This window comes from Akebia trifoliata, chromosome 12 (assembly GCF_017979445.1).
Source record: "Akebia trifoliata isolate Shusen 1 chromosome 12, ASM1797944v1, whole genome shotgun sequence".
In the NCBI taxonomy this organism is placed as follows: Eukaryota; Viridiplantae; Streptophyta; class Magnoliopsida; order Ranunculales; family Lardizabalaceae; genus Akebia; species Akebia trifoliata.
In genome coordinates this window covers 8,754,470-8,776,695 of record NC_141386.1, presented here as the reverse complement: position 1 = coordinate 8,776,695, position 22,226 = coordinate 8,754,470, and the positions used below count along the sequence as shown (strand labels likewise).

At 37.3% G+C, this 22,226-nt stretch overlaps 1 protein-coding gene across 1 annotated transcript; it reads right to left on the bottom strand.

Moving 5' to 3' along the window:
• Window positions 1-7,151: 7,151 nt before the first annotated feature.
• LOC147388858 (chaperone protein dnaJ C76, chloroplastic-like) lies at window positions 7,152-10,790 on the bottom strand. The gene is made up of 4 exons (XM_086418499.1): window positions 10,385-10,790; window positions 9,139-9,395; window positions 8,024-8,207; window positions 7,152-7,926 (listed from the first exon to the last, which is right to left on the bottom strand). The coding sequence occupies exons 1-4, from the start codon at window positions 10,727-10,729 to the stop codon at window positions 7,258-7,260; spliced, it is 1,455 nt and encodes a 484-aa protein (XP_086274625.1). The 5' UTR covers window positions 10,730-10,790; the 3' UTR covers window positions 7,152-7,257.
• Window positions 10,791-22,226: the final 11,436 nt, after the last annotated feature.

Sequence of the window (22,226 nt, the reverse complement as noted above, 5' to 3'; positions counted from 1 at the left end):
CCTGAGAACTGCTAACACCTATATCCTCAGTAGTTGGCAAAAGCACAAATATCGTCGAGATAACAAAAGTTTTTCAAAAATCTTCATATTTTGGATCTACAATATCTATTCGACAAAGACAAATCACCAAAAAAATTCAAATGTTTCAAAACTACTATTTTGGCCGATGATGAAAAATCTAGGACTTATTCAAACATCATGTTTTCAAAGCAATAGATACACCTGAGGCCAAGTAAGTAAAAAACCTATTTTCCTTTCATTTCAAAAAGTTTCACGTTACATTTCGTAAAAGAAAAGAAAATACAAAAAAAAAAAAAAATGGCGCCAATCACACATCTCGACGAGAAATGAAGAAGGAATCAAGTCTCTCTTCCAAGGCACGAATGCTGGCAGCTTGCCCCATCATTACCACTTTAGCGTCCGAAGCATTACGACTCACTAGGTAAGATGCAAAGGCATCAAAACAGGGACCCTGGGCAAGCCTCTCCCGAAGATCAGCGATTTCCGTCCTCAGAATGGAAGACTCTTCAATCCTCAAAGATTCGAGTCGAGCTATCTGGTTCTTCAAATCAGTCTCAGATCGCAACCAAATATTCTCAACCCGCTTATGAGACATCTTCATCTCCGCCAGTTGATCACGGTGGTCAGAGGAATGAGAACCAGAAAACCTCCATTGAACTGAAGGCGTGGCACAAGTTCTCTCAGCAATCTATTGTTGCATCCAAAGTTGGTAGTTTTGAAAAGAATAATCCGGAAATACAGGATCATCAAGAGTCACCATGCTCTTCCAAGCTTTCTCTAACCAATTACGTAATTGCTATGAGGAGGGGAGAAGAAGATAAAGAGAAGGAAACGAATCGAAATAGCCAAGTGAAACACTTGGCGCGACGTTTTGAATATAAAAATGTTCCAGTCCGTGCATGAAGCACGGACTGAATTAAGTTCGTGAAGTCCGTGCTTCATGCACGGACCGAAAATGTTTAGAACAGAGTCCGTGTTTGAAGCACGGACTGAAAAAAAAAGTTTAAACAATCCGTGCTTCAAGAACGGACCACCAAAAAAAAAATCAAATAAAGCAAAAAAAAAATCAAATCAAGCAAAAAAAAAAACAAAAATAACAAAAAATAAAATCACCACAAGTCAAAATGGTATTTTTGCAAAAGTCAAATTCAATTGCTTAAAGACTCGCTTGAAAATACCCATGTCAAAATTTTCACAAAATCATCACAAATCTAAGACCTCACACGAGCTCCGCGCCATGAGGTCAAAGAAATCAACAGGCACCCTATCAGACCCCGTGCTTGGGTAGCCACTTCTTATCATCAAATCTATTAATCGTTGTTTTCAAAAACTTGTCTGAGCAAGATCCTCGGACCCGCACAAATCAAGGTTTCGTCTATTCTTTGCAGTTCTTTGCAAGCAATTCCTGCAAAGAGAGGCAGCTGTAGACACCTGAATTTGAGCGGGCCCTTGACGCAGAATACCCAAAAAAATCGAAAAATTGGAATGGGCCACCCAAGCCCAAACCTACAAAAACCCAATACATTTTCCATTAATAAATGTCCGAAGCCGCTCACGTGGCCCATGAGTCCGCACACCTCACCACTCTCCCACCCTCCTAAATTCAACCCAATATTATTCTACCTAAACCCAATCCATTATAAATCCAATCCATCCTAAAACCCAATCCACCTAAACCCAATCCATCCCAAAACCCAATCTATTATAAATCCAATCCATCCCAAAACCCAATCCACCTAAATCCAATCCATCCCAAAACCCAATCCAATCCATCATAAACCCAATTCAACCTAAACCCAATCCAACCTAAACCCATCAACCCAAAGCCCAACTCATAACCTAAGCCCAATTCAATACCCAAACTCAATCCAACCTATCAATCTCATCAAACCAATCATCCACTCAATACAAAAAAATGACATATGTCATCACACCCTTCCACCTCCCTCATCTAATCAACCAACTCCATCACTTCCCTCCAAAAATCAACTCAACCCATAATCCTACCCTAACCTAACCTCTCATCATCAACTACCAACATCACAACCCATAACCCTACCCTAACCTAACCTATTCCCCATCCTCTCATCATCAACCACCAACATCTCAACCCATACCCTACATACCATAACCTATTCCCCATTCTCTAACACTATCAACCACCCACATCACAATCCATATCTATCCATCACTTTCCCTTAAAACACTTCCACAAAATCACCTCAACCCATACCTCCCACTATCACCCCCATACTCTTCTCTCTAATCAACCAACTACCATCACCAATCAACCAATCTCTTCATCTCTCCATTTGCCACATGTCATCATCCCTTCAATCCTCTCAAAATCAAACCAATCACTACCCATCCCCCCAAATCAAACACCTTACCTCTTCAACCATCTCAACACTCATTCTCCAAACAACTCTCTTACACCCATCAACCATCACTCATCTCACCCCACCAAACACTCTACCCAAATGGATTTGGGTAAGATCCAAACCATTTGAGTTAAAACACAACCCATTCCCCTCATTACAAAACTACCCTTATTTCCATCTCAAATTTCATACCCCTCTCCTCTCAAACCCATGCCATTATCCATTATTCTCTTCATTCACCCCATTATACCCTCAAAATATCTCTCCAACCTCTATAAAAACCCCACCATTCTCCCCTCACCACAACTAATGAAAATTTGACAAAAAAATCTAAAAAATCACAACTCATCTCAACTCTCTACTCTTACTCTACTCTCAACACCCAACTCTCAACTCTCAAACTTCTCTCAAACAAATCAAGCAAGGAAAAAGAAGTCAAGGAAGGTCAAAGGAAGTCAAGGAAGGGTCAAGGTGGGTTCAACAAAAGGAACACCCCCCACATCCCCTCTTCTACTCTCCCTTTTCCCACACATTTGCACACACCACCATGGGATAAATCACCAAAGGGCCCCTTCTACATAAGGGTGCCCTTAATGATTGAAGCCAACATTGAAAGTCCCTCACACTTGAGGGTACACATCAAATTTTTCTTCGATTTTATTTTATTTTATTTTAAGAAAACCGAATCTGAGGTTACCACCTATGGTGGGTGGAGTAGAGTGCCTAACACCTTCCCTACTCCATAAATGAACCCCCTTACCTTGAATCAAAAGTTGGACCACGTGTATTATCCTACGAGAGTCATCACATCAAAAATGATTTAATTTTTAAAAAATGAGACATCGGGTGACCATTCACACCCCTTTACCAATTTGAATGGTGGCGACTCCAAAACACCCCAAAGTGAAGGGATGTTTGAAGAATGTTTAAAATCCCGTGTGCACACCCTCATCCCGTTATAGTCAACTATGATGTACAGTGGTTTAGTGTGGTTTGCTCCTTCCTTTGAAAGATCGGAGTCCGAGAAGGATAAGATATTTTCCACATAGGTCGCCCCTACTATGTTGGCCAGCTGATCTGGAGAAGTGTCAAGGAGACTTAGGCTGTACTTAATGCTTTGAGAACAGTCTCCCTATGGGCAGTGGAAGCCATAAGTAAACCCCAAACTGAGATATTGGCTCCTGATTTCTTCAATTGCTTGATCACGGAGTTATCTTCTTTAATGTTTTCTTTGATAAGATCTTCTCTTTTTTTTCTTGCCAAGGCTGCCGGATTATCAACACAAAGTTCTTGTGGCTTAAAAACTCTTCCCCCTCGAGTCATATGTCTAACTTCATCACAAGAGAGAGGATAAGGATCATCTTCTTCAGTCAGCATGTACGGATCTTCATCTGTTAAAGGTACAGGGCTTTTTAAGTTCATCTGGGCCAACAGGTAACTGGTAAATGCGGGGATACTGTATCGAGGGGGGGATAAACAATACGTATCATCTAAGGTTAAATCAAATGATTCATAGTTTGTGGTGAAAACCTCATCAGTGAAGGCTATCCCGGCAAGAGGGTAACTAGGCGGTTTGCCTTGGATGAGATGGATAAGAGAAACAGGATTGAATGGTAATGGTGTATGAGACACTATGTTCAAAGTTGGTGGAGGTTGATAGGTAAGCAGTGGATTAGTGGTGACATTCGGTGGGCTAGGGATTGTGACCTTTTTGTTGTCGATCAGGTTTTGAATGGCATGGCGTAAGGTAATACATCGATTCGTGTGATGGCCAGGGTTTTGATGGAACTCGTAGAACAATTTAGAATTATGTCCAGCTGGCAAGGGATTAGGTTGAGGTCGGGGTTGGATAGGGGTAAGAAGCCCTTTTTTCACCAATTTGTGAAAAGCTACAGTGAGACTCATCCCTAAATTGGTAAATTGACGCGGAGTTCGAGGTCGACTTGGGTAAGCCTAGTTATTAGTTTGGACTGGGGGTTGAGTTGGGATAGCTGACGTGTTGCCTATGTAGACATGGTTGGTGCTAGGTTTAGAAACATAAGGTTTCTTAAGCTTGTTATCCGAAGAGTTAAAGAGGATCCCAGAGGCAAAAGCGTCCTCAAGTTGGCTTCCGGCTTGTAACAAAGACTCGAAAGTAAGGAGATATTGGGCCACTAAGTGCTGAATATATCCTTGTGAGAGTTTCTTTAAGATGATCGCTACTTGTTCCTTTTCCGAAGGTCTATCCCACATTTGGGCAGCCTTGGCCCTCCAACGACCAATGAAATCAGTAAATGTTTCCCCATTTTTCTGCTTAGTTGCTTCCAAATCCCTTCTTGAGGTCTCAATCTCGGTACTGTACTTGTACTGTTTTCAGAAAGCCTTTGACATGCTCTCCCAGGTGCCCACAGTAACTGGATCTTGAGACATTAGCCAGCGTAGTGCTGATCCTGATAAATTCTCTGAAACAACAATGTCATATGTTCGTTGCTAAGTCCCATAGTGCGCATGTTAGTAACATACACCTTAAGATGTGTTTTTGCACACCCTATACCACTAAACTTATCCATTTCTGGCATTACAAACTTCTCTGGCAAATGAATTCTGGGGATGCGGTTCAAAGCTTCAATGTCTGCTGCAATTTCATCGATACCCTTTATACTCTTCATAGCTGATTCTAACTGAGACATTCTGTTAGCTATCATTGGGTTCTCATCAACATATTCTTCATCTCCGTCGAGTTCAAAGACTTCACGTGGACGTCTCTCTTCTACTTTCTTTCCTTTTGGATCATTTAGGAGATTGCCCATTGATTCCGAGGTCTGTTCTAACATTTTCACTTTGCCTTTTATACTGTTGATATCGTTGGCAAAGGTTGCTAAGATCTTACGGATCTCTATAAGTTCAGATTCTAAAGCCATCACTGTTTGCTGACTTGGTACTGTGTCTCGTTCTAATCGACTGGACCTACGACTCCAACTAGGAGGTGGACGCTTGAGTTTGGGCGCAATGATAATCCTTCGATCTGTAAAAGTGTTATTCCCTCAGATCTGGTGAAAACGGCTCCTTGTACCGTATTCCTTACTTCGTTCTATCTCCGGATCTAATTTCTGATCTCCGAGGTAAGGTATCTTTTTCTTGGATCTGGGTGCTTCGAATTTATTGTGGATTTTTGGGATGTTTTTGAGAGGTTTTTGGGTGTTTTTTAGGCTAAAATCAGAGCATGGGTGTTAGGTAAGGAGTTGAGGCTCCAAAATTAAGGTTTTGGAGAGGTTGTGGAGGCTTCTTCACCTACTTTTCCTAGGGTTTTTTCTTTGATACGAAAATAGGGTGTGGAGGCTTCTATTTATAAAGTTTTTAGAAGCATTAGGGTTTGATTAGGGTTTCTTTTTAGGGTCTCAATTAGGGTTTAGACTTTGGTCTCATGAGATAGACTTAGTCTTTAGGGTTTTGACTTAGGGTTTTGACTTTAGTCTTATGAGATTGACTTGATTAGATTAGGATTTTGATATAGGGTTTTGACTTTAGTCTTATGAGATTAACTTGATTAGTTTAGATTAGGGTTTTGATTTAGGGTTTTGACTTTAGTCTTATGAGATTGACTTTAATACTTGACTTTAGTCTTACTTAATTGACTTTAATTTTGACTTTAGTTTTATTTGATTGACTTTAATATCTTGACTTTAGTCTTACTTGACTGACTTTAAATTTTTGGAGAACCCCCCTCTATTATATCTTGATTCTTTGGACCCCCAAATAGAGGGGTCCTTAAAGAAATATTTTGCGAACCATCAACAATTTTTCTTGAAAGTTTGATTGATAAATTTTTTAGTTTAAATTTTATAATTAATTTTATTAATGTTTCACTTTATATTATTTAATGATTTATTTATTAATTTTAAAATTTTTAATTATTAAAATTGTGAAATTACCATTTTACCCTTGGAGAGGATTTTTTACGTTTTAAGTCATTTTTCAATGTTCCAAGATGTTTTGGAATCAGTTTTTCGTAAGGAATTCAATGGAAATGTTGGTTTTTGTCATTTATGAAATTTTTTGTGTGAAATGGTCGTGAATTTTATGAGGGGAATTTTCGGAATTTTATTGAATTTTGTGAAAATTGGCGAAATGATTTATTTGGTTTCGATTTGTCGTTTTGTGTATTTGAACGGATTTTCCTAAGCGTAATGTAAGCTCTAAGGTTATTTTCATGTTAGGGGTATTTTGGTAATTTGGTCATTTTTAGTCATTTTTATCATGAAGCTTCTTTTTGATTTGCAGGATGATGATTTCTATGTTTCTGGGGTAGTATTTTCCTAGCGTAGCGTGGTTTCTAAGTTTTGTCAGTTCGAGATACCTCATTCGGATTTCTGAAACATATCTGGTAACAAAATAAAGCATTGGAATAGACATCCATCATTGGGAACCTTTGCGATCAGGTTGACGACTTAATTAATCAGGCGGATGCAAAAATGAGGTGTCTACATACCCCTACACATTTTCAACTCAAATCTCAGTTTCTTTCTCGTCTCTCATGTCAACAACAAAGATGGATTTTGGCAACTCGTTCTCAATTATAATCTCAATACAAACTATGAGCAAACTTGAATTAATTATACGGAATCTTGAGGAATACTTTCCATGAGTATATATCAAGATGATATCAATTGTATTATCTTCTTAATTAATTGTCAATTCATTGATTATTTGATGCCTAGATCCATAATTAATGGATTATTTAAATCCACCGACCCACACACAAGGTAAACCTGGAATAGAAAGATATATCTTAATGGTATATATGATGTTTATATATATATTGGTAGACATGAGTTACCATCATCAAATCCTATACATTTAGAGACATTTAAGTAACTTATCTGTCATCTTCCCCATTGTTGTTCCTTTTCCCTTGCCTACTACTTATAAAAACTTCTACCAGTTCTACCATTGCCATTCCAATTAAATACCATGTAACTCCTGCCAAGATTGCTTGTAACCAAGAGCTGTTAACAATCTCCAATGCTAGAGACCCAGCAAAATGTTCTTCCACACCACCACCACTACCCATCCTTTCTCCCCCTTGCAACCTTACTATAACTGTTGCAATTGTTGCAGTCCCCAATGGAAATAATCTCCATCCAATTGGGTTCCTTCTATCATGATCATCATAATCATCATTGATGACTTTGTAATTCTCCTTACTTGTGTCCTTTGACTCTATCGTGCGTGATGAGTCTCTGGAAGTCATGTTAGTGCTGCAATTCGGATCTGGAAGAGCGAGGGATGATGGAGTCCAATATTCATCTTGGTTCGATTGCTTAGGACGAGAGGGTCCAACATTCTCCATTGCCTTTCGTCTAGCGGCAACTGCATCTCGGAGCTTGTTCGTGCTCGGTGTGGATTTCCCAGCAATGAGTGCCAGATTCCGAGAAGATTCTGGGGTGCTTGATCCACTTTTGGGTGATTTCCAGTACCACCAATTTGAGATTGATCTGATGGCATTCATGGCTGACAACATTGCTTCTCTTTGGAGACTTGAATCCTGAGTTTGCATATGTGAGAGCATTTTAGTCATTTTACTGTAAATATTTGTTTGAGGCTACTTGTGGTGGCATTGTTTGTTAACTAAAGCATCTTACCCTTGAATCTTGTTCAGTAGCTTTGGAATTGGCTTCATAGAATCTGCTCTGGAACTTTTTGATATCAACAAATATATTGGAGACACGTGCCCCAACTGCATTGCCTGTACTCATTCTAACAGTGTCACGTGGCTGCTTTGACATTAGGAATTCCAAAGCTGCCAGGTTTGACCTCTCCACAATCCTAGGATTCATGAAACAATATACAAGCAATCTAAATTTTAAAAAGACATAAAAGGCCCATTAGAGCATCACAACGGTTTTAGCTAAACCATCACATTACAAAGGTGTCACGTAGACACCTTTTTCACTTGTTAGTGACTTTTAACAAGTGAAATTTTAGGATAACACTTTTTCCCTCTAATGAACATGTTAATTCACACGTTAATGGACATATTAATTTATTAAAAAAAATTGAAACTACCGTTATTTTAAAGAAATAGCCATTTGATTAAAAAAAATGTCTTTTAACATGTTGACATGACTAAGTCAAACTGCTAGCCATAGTTAACAAACAATTTAACATTTGACACTAGCAGGATGAGTTAACAAGTGAGTTAGTGTGTCCATTAGAGTGGAGCTCACTTAACTAGATTCTAGCATCTGAGACTAACAGGTGAGTTAACATGTCCATTGTGGATGTTCTAACATAATATATTGGTTATCTTTTCTTTGCAAGCAAAGTGCAATGAAGGTAATGGGACCAAAGAAGATATTTGTAATCCTTTTCCTTTTACATGGGTGTTGTTGTAATTTTGTTTTTAATGAAACTAATAAATAAAAGGGGCGTTCAAGGGACATAAGTAAAAACATATATAAAAACAATCATTTTTGAAAATATGGGTTAGAAGTTTCGGATTGAGCTGATTTTTCATGAGGATAGAAGATCATCCACATAAAGAATGAGCTCAATCTGAAATTTCTAAATCCATCAAAAGTAATTTACAAATTATTGCTAAAAAATTGACAGCCCACATTCTAAATTACTTTTGATGGGGTGTTAGAAGGTTCAGATTGGACTGAATCCGAAAATTCTAACCTGTATTTTGAAAAATGACTGTTTTGTTGTCTTACTTAATTATGTCCCTGGAACGCTGGAGTAAGCATATACGTACGAGATGCAGTCAACTGGGCATGACTGAATGGCATCATGGATTTTGTGTTCTGGATCGGCCCACTGCGCAACAACCCTTGCTCGGCCATACACGGATTCAATGGCAAATGTATTTTCGGCAAATAAGGCACATTTTAAGCAACCAACACACTTGACTTCATCAACAAACACTGCTCGCTCTTCGCTCTCTTGTCCAAACCACGTCGAATACAATGGTTTCCCTGTATACCCTCTGAATTCCGATATTTTCTCTTGTTCCTGTTCATGTTCATTTGCTAAATTTTGAGGGTATTTTAGTCATGAAAAGTTTGGGGGTGGATATTTTGGTCATTTTAAGAAATTAGATAGATAGGACTTAAAAATGGTAGGTCTTCCCTCTGTCCTCCAATATTTCGGGGATCAATAGAGGATATTTTGATAGACCACTCTCTAAATGTTGCCACGTGCCACACTCTTCTACACAAAATTAATATTAAAAATTAGAGGTAAAGTTTCTTTCTGAAATTCTTAGTGTGTGACTGACTTCTGGGGTTGGTTGCGTATCAAAATTGGCTCTTCGTTGTGGGTAACGACAAAGGACTATTAAATATCTTTATTTAGGTTAATGGAAGACGTCTAAAACCAACTAATTTGAGGAAAAAATGATGTGAGGCCCATTAGTTGATGGACCAAACATAAGTGATCCCACTAACCAATCAATCTAATCTTGATGGTGTAACTTTGTAAGTCTATCAAAGGATCCACCAACGTCCACAAGGTTCAGTGAGCCTGACCCTGAAAGTTTGTGCCACATGGCATTTTTTTTTAATTGCATTAAAACTTTGATGAGAGCAAATCTATCATTTTTTATTAAATGTATCAAGCTTTTGCTATCAACACTATAGCAAAGTTTTATCTCCAATTATTGAGAGGGAGAGGGAGAGGGAGAGGGAGGGAGAGAGAGCGCACTCCACGTTTTTAGGACACCATCATCCGAACCTTTTAAGGGAAAACTCTAGTATGTAACTTCGTTGGACACTTTCTGTACAAACCAACGAATAGAGATCATTTATGAAGGGAAAATCCCTAGAGATTCCCAAGAGAAAATGATATTTAAGACACTTGGGTAATCTCATCCGTATTTTAATTGTACCCATCGAACAGCTGAGATTATTAGAGAAGTATGACCATAATACCCTTTGTTTTGTTCCTTAACTAAGAATTTCCAGAAAAAAAAATCTAAAATTAAACAAGTGAATATAACTGACCCTGTCGTAAGCAGAACGTGCATTAGGATCAGATAAAATAGAATAAGCCTGGTTGAGTATGATCGCCATGTCGTGCCCAGTGGGTCCAGCTATGTCCGGGTGGCATCTCTTCTGAAGCGATCGATATGCAATCTTGATCTTTGATTGGTCTGATGAACTATCAATTCCAAGAAGATCGTAGAGATCGAAGTCTGTGATCCAAGAAGAAGAAGAAGAGGAAGACTTGCATTTAAGATAATCGTAATGGTATTTTCGTTTTGTTGAAGGGTAGAATTGGAACTTTGATGAATTTGATGGTCTGATGATGGTTGTTGCAGGAGGGTATAGGAGACCTGAGAAAGGCATTCTTCCTGATTATGAGGAGGACAAGACAATGTATGTGTATGTGTGTGTGTCTGTAAAAGAGATGAACTTATATACGTGGGAGAAGATATTTTTTCGTTTTTCTTCCACTTGAAAATCTCTAAGCAGACTAACTAACGTTTCTAGATGTGCCACGTGTAGAAGAAACCGGCTACAGCCCGTTACCTATCACTCTATCAGTCAAGCTGGCCCTTTTCTTTCTCTTTTTGCCTTGCAAGGAAAAGATCTCTATGAGATATTTACTGAAACGCCCCCATTGTACTTTAATTTTATGCAAAATGCTGAATTAACATTCAAATTGACATCTTTTGGGACATTGCCGACGTGGTTGTGTTTATTGAACCATAAATTCTTTTCATCCAGATACAAGGGAGAAGCTTCTATGGTTTTTTGCACACCAATATCCCTAAAGATGTCAATTTCAATGTTACTACATCAGGATTCTAATTTTATTGATTCGATGAGTTGTATAGGATGGAGATAATGATTTTTTCTTTTAATTCATAAAAATACTCTTGGATATTTATATTTTATACTAGGGATGCAACTTGTTTCAGTTTGGGGTTAAAGTGGAACCCAACCTACATGGTCGGTTCCAATAAATTAGAATCAAAATTGAATCGAAATGCCAATAAAATCAAATTAATCCAAATAGATTTAAGGTTAGTTTGGTTTGGTTCAATTCGATTCCAAGGGTAGAGTTAGGATTTTCTAACAATAGGGGCTAAGTACTAACGATGATCAACCAATAATCTTGATTTCATGGGATCATCACCACCAATATTATCAAAGAAGTAAAATTTTGTTTCTCGTTTCATCTTATTAATAATTGAGAGTTAATGACCCTTCATACAGAAACGATGCATAATAATAATAATAATTGTTTTGTCAGAATCTGATGAATGGCTCTGATGAATCCAACCACACTGATCCAAAGTAGTTCTTAACACATTCCTCCTTGCGACAACGTGATACCTGCCAAAATCACTCAAACGCTCAAGTTAGAGAAGTCGAGAAATAGTCTAAAGTACTGATTAGACCTCCAATCCCTCCCAAAAAGATCATCCCCAATAGTACTTACAATGATATTTATCCCCCCTAGCTATTCATAGTGTTTCTCCCTCTATAGGCTATAATCATGGGATATCTACTAATTCTGCAGAGTTATTTACCTAATCAAGATTTTTGGGATTAGTTGTACTAAACTGCAGAGATCTCTTCCAGGATCTATGGGATTGACATGCATGTATCAATCTTACGGTTACTCTATGACCTAGTCTGCCCTGTTTGGCAGTCCTGGTCTTGTTTAATGTTATGCTACCTTGCCAGTCTGACTAGGGAAGTCTCTACTTTGACCTGCCCTACTTACAGTGTAGTGCCCGTATGATGATCAACGTCTGGTAGCACTTAACCGGTTTAGACATGTGTACGGCTTAGATTAGCGCACAATTATTTCCCTTTACAATTAGCCCCTCTTGAGGAGGCGTATAGTCTCTTTGTCTCCTCGAGACATGTTTCTACTTTTGTATTGGCTACCTTGATCTTTATAATTATGTCTGATATTTTCGAATCAACGCATTAAATGCAATGTCGCTTCGAATCTTTTTTGACGACTTAGATAGATCACTCTTCATCTGTGTCCATCCACGTGTCCTACTATCTTCTGCATTACCCCCAATTTACGACGCTTCAACTAGGCTCAAGCTGTCCTTTCAGGCGTACGTGCTCCTTTGCATCTTCTTATAAATAGGGTTCTTAGTGCATTCTTCTCTTGTTATCATGCTAAAACTCTTAAAATCTATCACCATGCTTTCTGTAAAGATTTTCTATCTCTTTTTCCCTAATTCTCGCTACAGTTACCTCTATCACATTGAGATAATCTTCTCTATCATTGGGATTTATCTCTTTTTCCTTACTTCTCTACTACAGTTACCTCGAAATTTGGACATGGTTCTCTCTGTTTATGTTAGTGTTATACGGAACTCGAAAACCTGGTAAGCCAATGATCAACGAATCATGTATATAGAATATGTCAAAAGTATACAAGATGCGGACGACGATAAATTACAAATATCATAGAATTAGATCAAAGTACACAAGGAATGAAATATACAGGATTACAAAAGTACTCCCACTCTAATAGGGACATATCTCTCAACTCAAAAAATTATGTATACCTCTTGGGACGAATAAACTCCTAATGGAAGTAGTCACAATACTCATCAGGTAACGGACTTTGGTCGTCGGTATGACTAACCAGATATTCCTCGCCTGATGGCTCTACACTTACTTCCCCAGTTGAAGACTCTATAACTTAAAAAAGATAAAAGGAAAAGGTGAGTAACAATAGTTACCCAATAGGTCCACAAACAATTCCAACTAATAACCTCACCTAACGTGATCAAGTAATCATACTAAATAATTTTAATATATGTAAAATTTTAAAAATTAAACTATGGTTAACAAATACATATAGCCAGGGATAAGTAACTTAACAATTTAAAGTTTCATAATACATCAATCATCAATACTTACTATACATTTTCATTCTTATACTAGTATAACTGACAACATTGAAGTAGGAAACATGATTTTCAGTTTATAATTCAAATTAGAACAACAGATACATACTACACAATGGTGGAGTAGTGGAATTAGAAAGTTAGGATTCACAACTGGATCGCTCACAGTCGGAACATGATATTGCAACATTTTACTAGCTTTTAGTTCTCAATTTTGTTGTCGATCGTTGCACTTACCACACTGGATGACTGTAGACATGAAATACTCGCCATGAACCGCAATGCTACATTGTTTGGAGGCGCCACCATTCTTTTTTGGAAATGGGTGTGAATGGGCACCTGAATCAATTTTTTGAAAAAAATCATTTTTATAGCATTGTAGTGACTCTCATGTGTTGGAAAGGGCAAGGTCTACCTAAGATCTAGGTAAGGAGGTCCAGTTAGAGGATAGGGAAGGTGTTAGGCACCCCATCCTCTCCACCAAAGGTGGTTACCTTGCTTGGTTATTTTATTTTGTAAAAATCTTAAGAAAATAAATACTAAAATGCATGAGAATGCATGATAAAGGTGGTGTGTGCATTGGAGTGAAATGTTCCCTTAACAAAGGGTTTTGATTTTCAACATGACATTGAGGGCATTCTATGGAAAAGAATGACTAATGTGTCACATTAAACTTATGAATATAAATATAGGTTTAAACTTTTAGAGAGACTCCATGATGGAGTTCTCTTGAGGCCACAACCTTGATGCATGTATGCATGGCTAGAAACTTAGTATTTCACCCCATCAAGAGGGTGACACATTTCTTCATCATGTCCATGCATAGGTGAGTGTGTGCATTGTGTACAATATGATACATGATTTTAAGGTAAATAAGGGCTTCAACTCCCATCCTTTCGATCGAACCTTAGTCCAATCTATCGGGGAAGGGAGAGGGTATACATTACATCTTAGGAATTTCTAAAAGTAAAAGAAAAGGAAAGAGTTAGAAGAAGAGAATGCAAACTTTGAAATAAATATACTACATGTTAAATCCCACCTTGTCCCTTGATGAACTTGAACCTTGAAAAGTAGACTTGAGAGTTAAGTGAGATGGTTGAGGATTGAGTTGAAGTTTAGAAGATTAGAGAATGAGTATAAATTTTGATAGAGTTTTAAGTTGAGAGATGGGGGCTTGTGAGCATGAATTGCTCATAGAAAATAAGGGTATTTATAGAGTTTTTGGAGAACTTTTAGGGATAAAGTGGTCCAACCCTAAAAATAAAGAAAATGGACATTGGGTTTAGGTTATTTATTTTTGGATTTTTAATTTGTATAAGGGTAAAGATGACATTTGTGAAGAAATCCTAAAAGTATTCTTTGATCTTTGATTTTTTGGTAAATAGAGGTGAGAGAACAAAAGTACTTTTTAGAGGTTGAATAAGGGAGTGATATGTGTAAAGGTGGAGTGGTAGGTAAAAAGTAGACCTTGGTTCATTTGTAAATAACTTATAAAGCAAGGGTGGAAAGATATTTTTTGAAATGGGCCAATGGGAGAACAAAGTTGTAACACCCCAAATTTTTAATTCGTATCTCGAGGAAAAATAAATAGTGGAATTTTAGAAAATCTTGAAAGTGGGACTTAGGGTAAAACTGTGGGGACCTTGTTTTGATCATTTTTAATAGAATCTGACCTCACCATTAGATTCAAAATGATAGAAAAACATAGTTTAGCCTGTAAGCACGCTCAAATGCGAGTCCGAATATAAAAGTTGCAAAATCCTCGATTACCGGGTCGGACCAGACTAAAACAGTGACTTTTTATTAGAGTAATAATTTGTAAAATTTGATCATACCATTGGGTTCATAACGAAAAATTATTCAACATGGACTATTTATTTGTCATTTTTGGAGATTAGGAAGTCGAATTATCGTCAAAAACGAAAACGACATCAAGTTTAGGGGTCACCTCAGGCCAAAAATGTAATTTTTTGATGGCGACATAATTTGTAGAAATTGACTATACCATTAGATCCAAAACGAAAAATTAGGCGAAATAGAGTATTCATTTGTCAGTTTTGGAGTCCGGATGATCAAGTTATCGTCGGTTGAAACAATAGGCAAAATACCGAATTCGTCCCACATTTTATTTAAATAATATTTTTTAATTTTTTTCTCTCATCTTCCCCAACTCGTCACACAGCCGAGACATATACGAAAAAAAAAATTTGTTTTCCTTTCAAACTTCCACCGCAGATCTCGTGCAATCGGTCCACTGTCGACGATCGACGCAGAAGGGAGAAATGTCCGCAGCCACGTTCTCTACAAAATCCATCCAACCTTTCTTCATTTCACTTTCTATTTCACCCGATATCGTCAAAAATCAGCCGTATTTGGATACGAAAATTTCGAAACTTTGACCTCGGATTTCGTCCGTTTCGGGGTCAAACCGTCTTCCGACGCAGAAGAGAGAAACGTCCGCAGCCTCATTCTTTACATAACCCAACCAAATTCCTTTCGTTTTCTCGCCTTTTTCACCCCGTATAGTCAAAAATCAGCCGTATTTTTATACGGAGATTTCGTAACTTCGACCTCGGTTTTCATCGGTTTCGGGGTCAAACCGTCTTTCGCCGTAGAAGGGAGAAGAGATGAGCACGTCGAGATCTTCAAAACCACCAGGTCAATTTCAAAAATCAGCCGCTTCGAAGTTCGGTCTGTCTCGATTTTCGTGCCGATCGCCTCGATTTTCGCGCACATGCTTCGATCATTTTGCCTAGACATTGTAAGGAACTCTCAATTCCTATTGATAATCATAGATTGTGAAAATTGCATTTAGGATTTTATTGGAAAATTTTGGATGTATTTCCGAAATATAGAATTCTTTGTTTATTTCAAAATTCACGTCAGAAATTGCATGTTTGATATGTTTAATTGTATTTTTAACAAATTATACGTGGGTAGAGTATTATAACGGGTTATTTCCATAAATTGGGTCTTGTGCACTGTTCGGACCCCGTTTTGATATAAAAATTGTATTCTTTTTCAATATTATTGATAGAAATAAATTCTATAGTTGGAAAATGTGATTTAATATTCAATGAACTCATTTTGAGTTGATGAATATCAGAAAATGGATATTTTATTTAAGAAATTGAAAACTGTAAAAAATGAAAAAAAAAAAAAAAGGAAAAAGGGTATGAAACGGTAAAATGTCAGAGTCACACCCGAGAGGTGATGTCTGCATTTTACGTTGTTGCGTTGTGTGCAGGTTGGTGAACAGATATCCAGGGATAATATTATTGGTTGCATGTTTATTTCCTTTCTGTTAGCGCGAGGCGCTGTTTACATTTCCGTTATGTTATTTATTTTAGGCCGGGTGGCCACACTTGCATGGTAGGAGACTGGATATCTATTCTCAACCTTGTATTGTTAATTTCTCTTTTGTTTTCAAATGAAAATAATATATATATATATATATATATATATATATTATATATATATATATATATATATGTAACTATTTTGTGAGCTGTTAAAGAGTTTGTGAATGCCTGAAGGGATAGTGCGTCATATCATCCGGAGTGGTGTACTATCCTGGGATGTACGGTAGGGACCACCAAGCTCATACGTGGTATGAGACGCGTATGAGAGTGGAGTCACAACTGGAATCCGGGTTTATTCCTCTCTATCTTTACCAGTGAACTTGTAATGTAAAGGTGGTCATATACGAATGGTTTGTATATTTGGGAATCACATGTACGCCTGATAGGCATAGACGAAGATGATTGATCAGTGATCACTAACAATCTATAGTAGTCGAACGTTTTGACACATCGAAAAGAGACCCATTGCTTACGGTCACGTCAAACGGCTAGCCTAAGCCGGATAAATGGTCAACCAAACGTGGTAAGGGCAGCGACCGGCCACAAAATCAGGAACTAAAAGCCAGAGAGAAATTGTAACATCATGTCCCGACTGGGAGCGATCCAGTCGTGAATCCCAACACTCTAATTCCAATACTCCACCATTGTGTAGTATGTATCTGCTGCTTTACTTTGATATATAAAATGAAATACATGTTTAATGTTTCCATTTGATCAATTAGATTTGTACATAAAGAAAATGGTATAGTAAGTACTGTTGATTGATGTAATGTCAGTTTTAAAATGTTTAGTTGCTCATCCCTAGCTATATGTACCAGTTAATCGTAGTTTATTATGTAAAACTTTGATTATTTTTAAATGATTCAGTATGCTTATTCGTTCATGTTAGGAGGGGTTATTGGCAGAAATTGTTTGTTTCCCTACTGGGTAACCATTGTTACTCACCCTTTCCTTCTCTATTTTTTAGTTTCAGATTCAGAGCTTGGCGAGGTAAGTATAGAGTACGAATGAGGATCATCTGGTTGGTCAGATAGACAACCAAAGTTCGTCACCTGGTAAGTACTAGGGCTATACCCCCTAGTGGTGTCAATTCCCCCAGGTAGTTTTATGGATTCTGTCTTGAGTATTAGGAATTCTGTTAGAGTGAAAAATTTTGTATAATCCTGTATTCTTGTTATTTTTCCGCACTCTGATCTTTCGTTCGTTATTAGATATATGTAGGCTTCTGCTATTGTTATATTTTGTATATATATATGCAGGATTGTATGTCGTTTATCAGGTGCAGATTGAACGCCTTGGAATGCTAACATAAACAGAGGAGACCATGCCGAAATTTCGAGGTGCCACCTAGTACCTCGAGATCTGACATGGGGACTTGTGTTAGCATTTGGCGGGGCGCCACAAAAGTACTTTTTGGGAGGGTGAGTAGGAGAATGACATGTGTAAAGGTGAAGTGGTAAGTGAAAAGTAAATCTTGGTTCATTTGTAAATAACTCATAAAGCAAGGGTGGATGTATATTTTTGAAATGGACTAATGGAAGAACTCCATGTATGTACTTGAAGATTCTCACCTTTTGAGGGTATGATTGAAAATTTTCTCACCTTCATGGATTATTACTAAAGACCAAAGTATCTTTTTGATTTAACTAACCTTTTTGGGAAGGGCATTCTTGAATTTTCACAAATGGGAGTTGACTTTCCAATTAGATGATGCATTGGGTATTGAGGACTTATGGGAGATCAACATGTATCACCTTTTGAGGGGATGTGAGAGAATGGGCTTGGTGTTGGGCTTATAGTAAACTTGGGTTATGGACTTTGGGCTTTGAAAGCGGGCTAAAAAAATGGACCTGGATTTGGGTTAGAAGATGGACCTTGTCTTAGACTTAGATAAGGTTAGGAATTGGGCTTGGTTATGGTATGGGTAATGGAGCGGTGAATGGGCGATGGACTCAGATTAGGGACAAGGTTGAGCATGTAAACTATGTGACATGATGCATGTATGCATGTATGCATGAAAATGATGCCAAGTGGCAATGCGGGTCCATGCTTAAATTCTTAGTTGGAATCAATTCGAGAAATTTTGAATTTTCCTACGGGTTCATGCAAATTGGGGTGTCTACAGCTGCCCCTCTTTGCATGAGTTGCTTGCAAAGAATAAATTAGACCATTTATTTGCACGAATCCGAATAATTTATTACATGATGATTAAAAACGTCAAATGGGTTGAGGAATTCTTTTTTGTAGAATGTGGCTACCCAAGCACAGGGTCTGACAAGTTTAACCTTTTTGAAACCCTTGATTTCGTGGCACGGAGCTCGTTTGAAATCTTGGATATAATTTTTTATGATTTTTGAAAGATGATTGATGTTTTAAACCATGCAATGCAATTTTGAGATACTTTTTTCTTTTTCCCTCTTTGATTTTGAATTTCAAACTTAGTTTCCCCTTCATGGAAGTTACAAGATCATCTTGAGAGGGCTTAGCGTAGCGTGGCAGTTCTCGAGAGAGACTTGCTTTGAAAATGCATGACGACCTGATATTTGAGTATTCGGTGAGTCATCTTGCCTCGCGAAGAGAATCATCATTGACCAGTCTTCTCAAATTAGCCTTAGAGGATAGATTTTGTGCCTACTATGCTCCTCAAGGGGATATATGAGTGGTTCTTTGCCCGCTGTTTCTTTTCGTACTCTGCTTTTGAGAAGATGATGTTGCACTATTTTGAAATGAATGAAATATGTTTTTATGTAGTGGCCTCAGATATAACTGCTTTCAAAAACTCTTGATTTTAATAAAAGTCCTAGATTCTTCGTCATAGGCCAAAAATAGTAATTTTGATGATGCATTTTTTTCATTTTTTTTTTATTATTTTTTTTTAGGTTTTAAAAGATCGCCTTTATCAAATAATCTGTGACAAACAGTGTTTGATGACTCTAAATGTCAACGATCATGGTGCCTTTGTCAAATGTCGAAGATATAAGTGTCAGCTAATCATTAGCCTATTTAGAGTCATCCCCGGGACTGAGAATTTTGACTGAGTTATCTTCGTTGTATTCGTTGGAACATTGAGGATTTTGAGATTTCTACCATTCATAGCTTATACTCTTGCGGGTCAGGAATTATTTTTTTTTCATTTTTTCCCCTGGCGCCTGAAAGCGCCCTCGATCCGCGGGGTGCGCGGATCCGCTTTTGACCCTTGAGGTTTGGGAGTCGCCACCTAGTTATTGTGGTCTAGGAACCAAACTGACTCTAACATGGATAAAAAGAACTAATCTACCACAACAAATCTGAATTCGGGGATCATGTTACGGGGTTAGAAGGTGTTAGGCACCAACCCCGCCCGGCCAAAGCCGGTCTCTACTAACTTCCCAAATATATCACATTGCTAAAAACCTAGATAAAAATAAAAAAATTACATACCTTTCCGATAGCAAGGATTTTGTTCCCTCAGATCTGACAAAAAGAGCTCCTTGTACTGTACTCCCTTGCTTCGTTCTGTCTCCGGATTTGACTTCGGATCTCCTAAATCAAGGTATTTCCTTATTTTTGGATCTGAACTCTTCAAGTTTGTTACGGATTTGGAGGTGTTTTTGGAGGGATTTTAGGTGTTTTCTAAACTAAAATTGAAGGGGGGATGTTAGGTAAGGAGTTGGGGCTCCAAAACTAGGATTTATGGGGGGCTAGGGGAGCTTCTAGACCTACTTCTTTTAGGGTTTATGATTTGATACGAAAATAGGGTGTGAGCATCTCTATTTATAGAATTTTTTTAAGGTTGATTTGGATAGAGTTAGTGTTTAATTAGAGATCTTTTAATTAGAGTTGTGTTTTAGTTAAAATTATTTTAGGTAGAATTGTGTTTTAATTAGAATTGTTTTAAGTAAAATTGTTTTTAAGTTAAAACTCTATTAGATTGAGTTATTATTTAATTAGAACTCTATTATGACTTTTGGTCTTATTTGATTGACTTTTAATGTTTTGACTTTAGTCTTAATTGATTGACTTTTAATATCTTGACTTCAGTCTTGCTTAATTGACTTTAATTTTGACTTTAGTCTCACTTGATTGACTTTAAAACTTTGACTACAATCTTGCTTGATTGACTTTAAATTTTGGAGAACCCCCTTCCATTATTTCTTTAATTCTTTGGACCCCCAAATGGAGGGGTCCTTAAAGAAATATCCCACGAACCCTCAACAATCTTACCCGAAAGTCCGATTGATCGATTTTTTAGGTTCAAATTTTTAAATTAATTTCATTAATGTTTCACTTTAATTATTTAATGTTTTATTTATTAATTTCGAATTTTTTAATTATGAAAATTGTGAAATTACCGTTTTGCCCCCAGAGAGGACTTTTCACGTTTTAAGTCAGTTTTTAATGTTCTAGGATGTTTTAGAATCGATTTTTCGTAAGGAATTCAATGGAAATATTATTTTGTGTCATTTATGAAGTTTTTTGTGTGAAATGGTTGTGAATTTTATGAGGGGCATTTTCGTAATTTTGTCGAATTCTTTTAAAATTGGTGAAATGATTTATTTGGTTTCGATTTGTTATTTTATGTATTCGAGAGAGTTTTCCTAAGCGTAATGTAGGCTCTAGGGTTGTTTTGAGGTTAGGGGTATTTTGGTAATTTGATAATTTTTTAGTGATTTTTATCGTGAAGTTTCTTTTTGGTCTGCAAGATGATGATTTCTATGTTTCTGGGGTCGTATTTTCCTAGCGTAGCGTGGTTTCTAAGGTTTTGTCAATTCGAGATACCTTATTCGGATTTCTGAAACACATCTGGTAACAAAATAAAGCAATGGAATACACATCCATCATTGGGAATCATTGCAATTGGATTGACGAGTTGATTAATAGGGCGAGTGCAAAAATGGGGTGTCTACAGATACCCTTCTTTGGCAGAGGGTTGAAGCAAGCTAGATAGCAAATCTATTTTGGTAGATAGTGCGATATCTGAATGCCAAAGCTAGTGACAGTTCATTTTGCAGCCTGATTTAGCAATTCGTCGAGGCGTTCAGATCCTTGAAGGTAAAGCTCTCCCCGAACTAAAAAGTTGTCAGGTCCTTGAGCGAGAGCTCTCACTGATAGTGTCAGATCCTTGAATTTTAGAAAATTCTCCTTGATTAATAAAACAAATGTGGAAGTGTGTGCACTGTGTGAAACTGAGTAAAACCTGAGTAAAACAAAACTCGAGAAAATTTGAATGATATTTGAGACAAATCTGAGCAAAAGTTGGGAGAAAGTTAAATGTCCTACTCTACATACTCTAGGTGAAAGAGTAATAAATTTATATTTTTTTGAGAATCTTATTCTACCTACTCAGAGTGAAAAAGTAATGCACTAAATTTTTTTTGGGAAGTTCTACTCTACCTACCTGGAGTGAAAGAGTAATGAACTATTTTTGTTTTTTTTTTTTTTTTGGAAGTTCTGCTCTACCTACTCGGAGTGAAAGAGTAATGAACTAAGCTTTTTAGAAGTCCTACTCTACCTGGCCAGGGTGAAGGAGTAATGAACTCATTTTTTAGGAGTCCTACTCTACCTGCCCAGGGTGAAAGAGTAATGAACTAATTTTTTTTTTTTTTTGGAAACTTC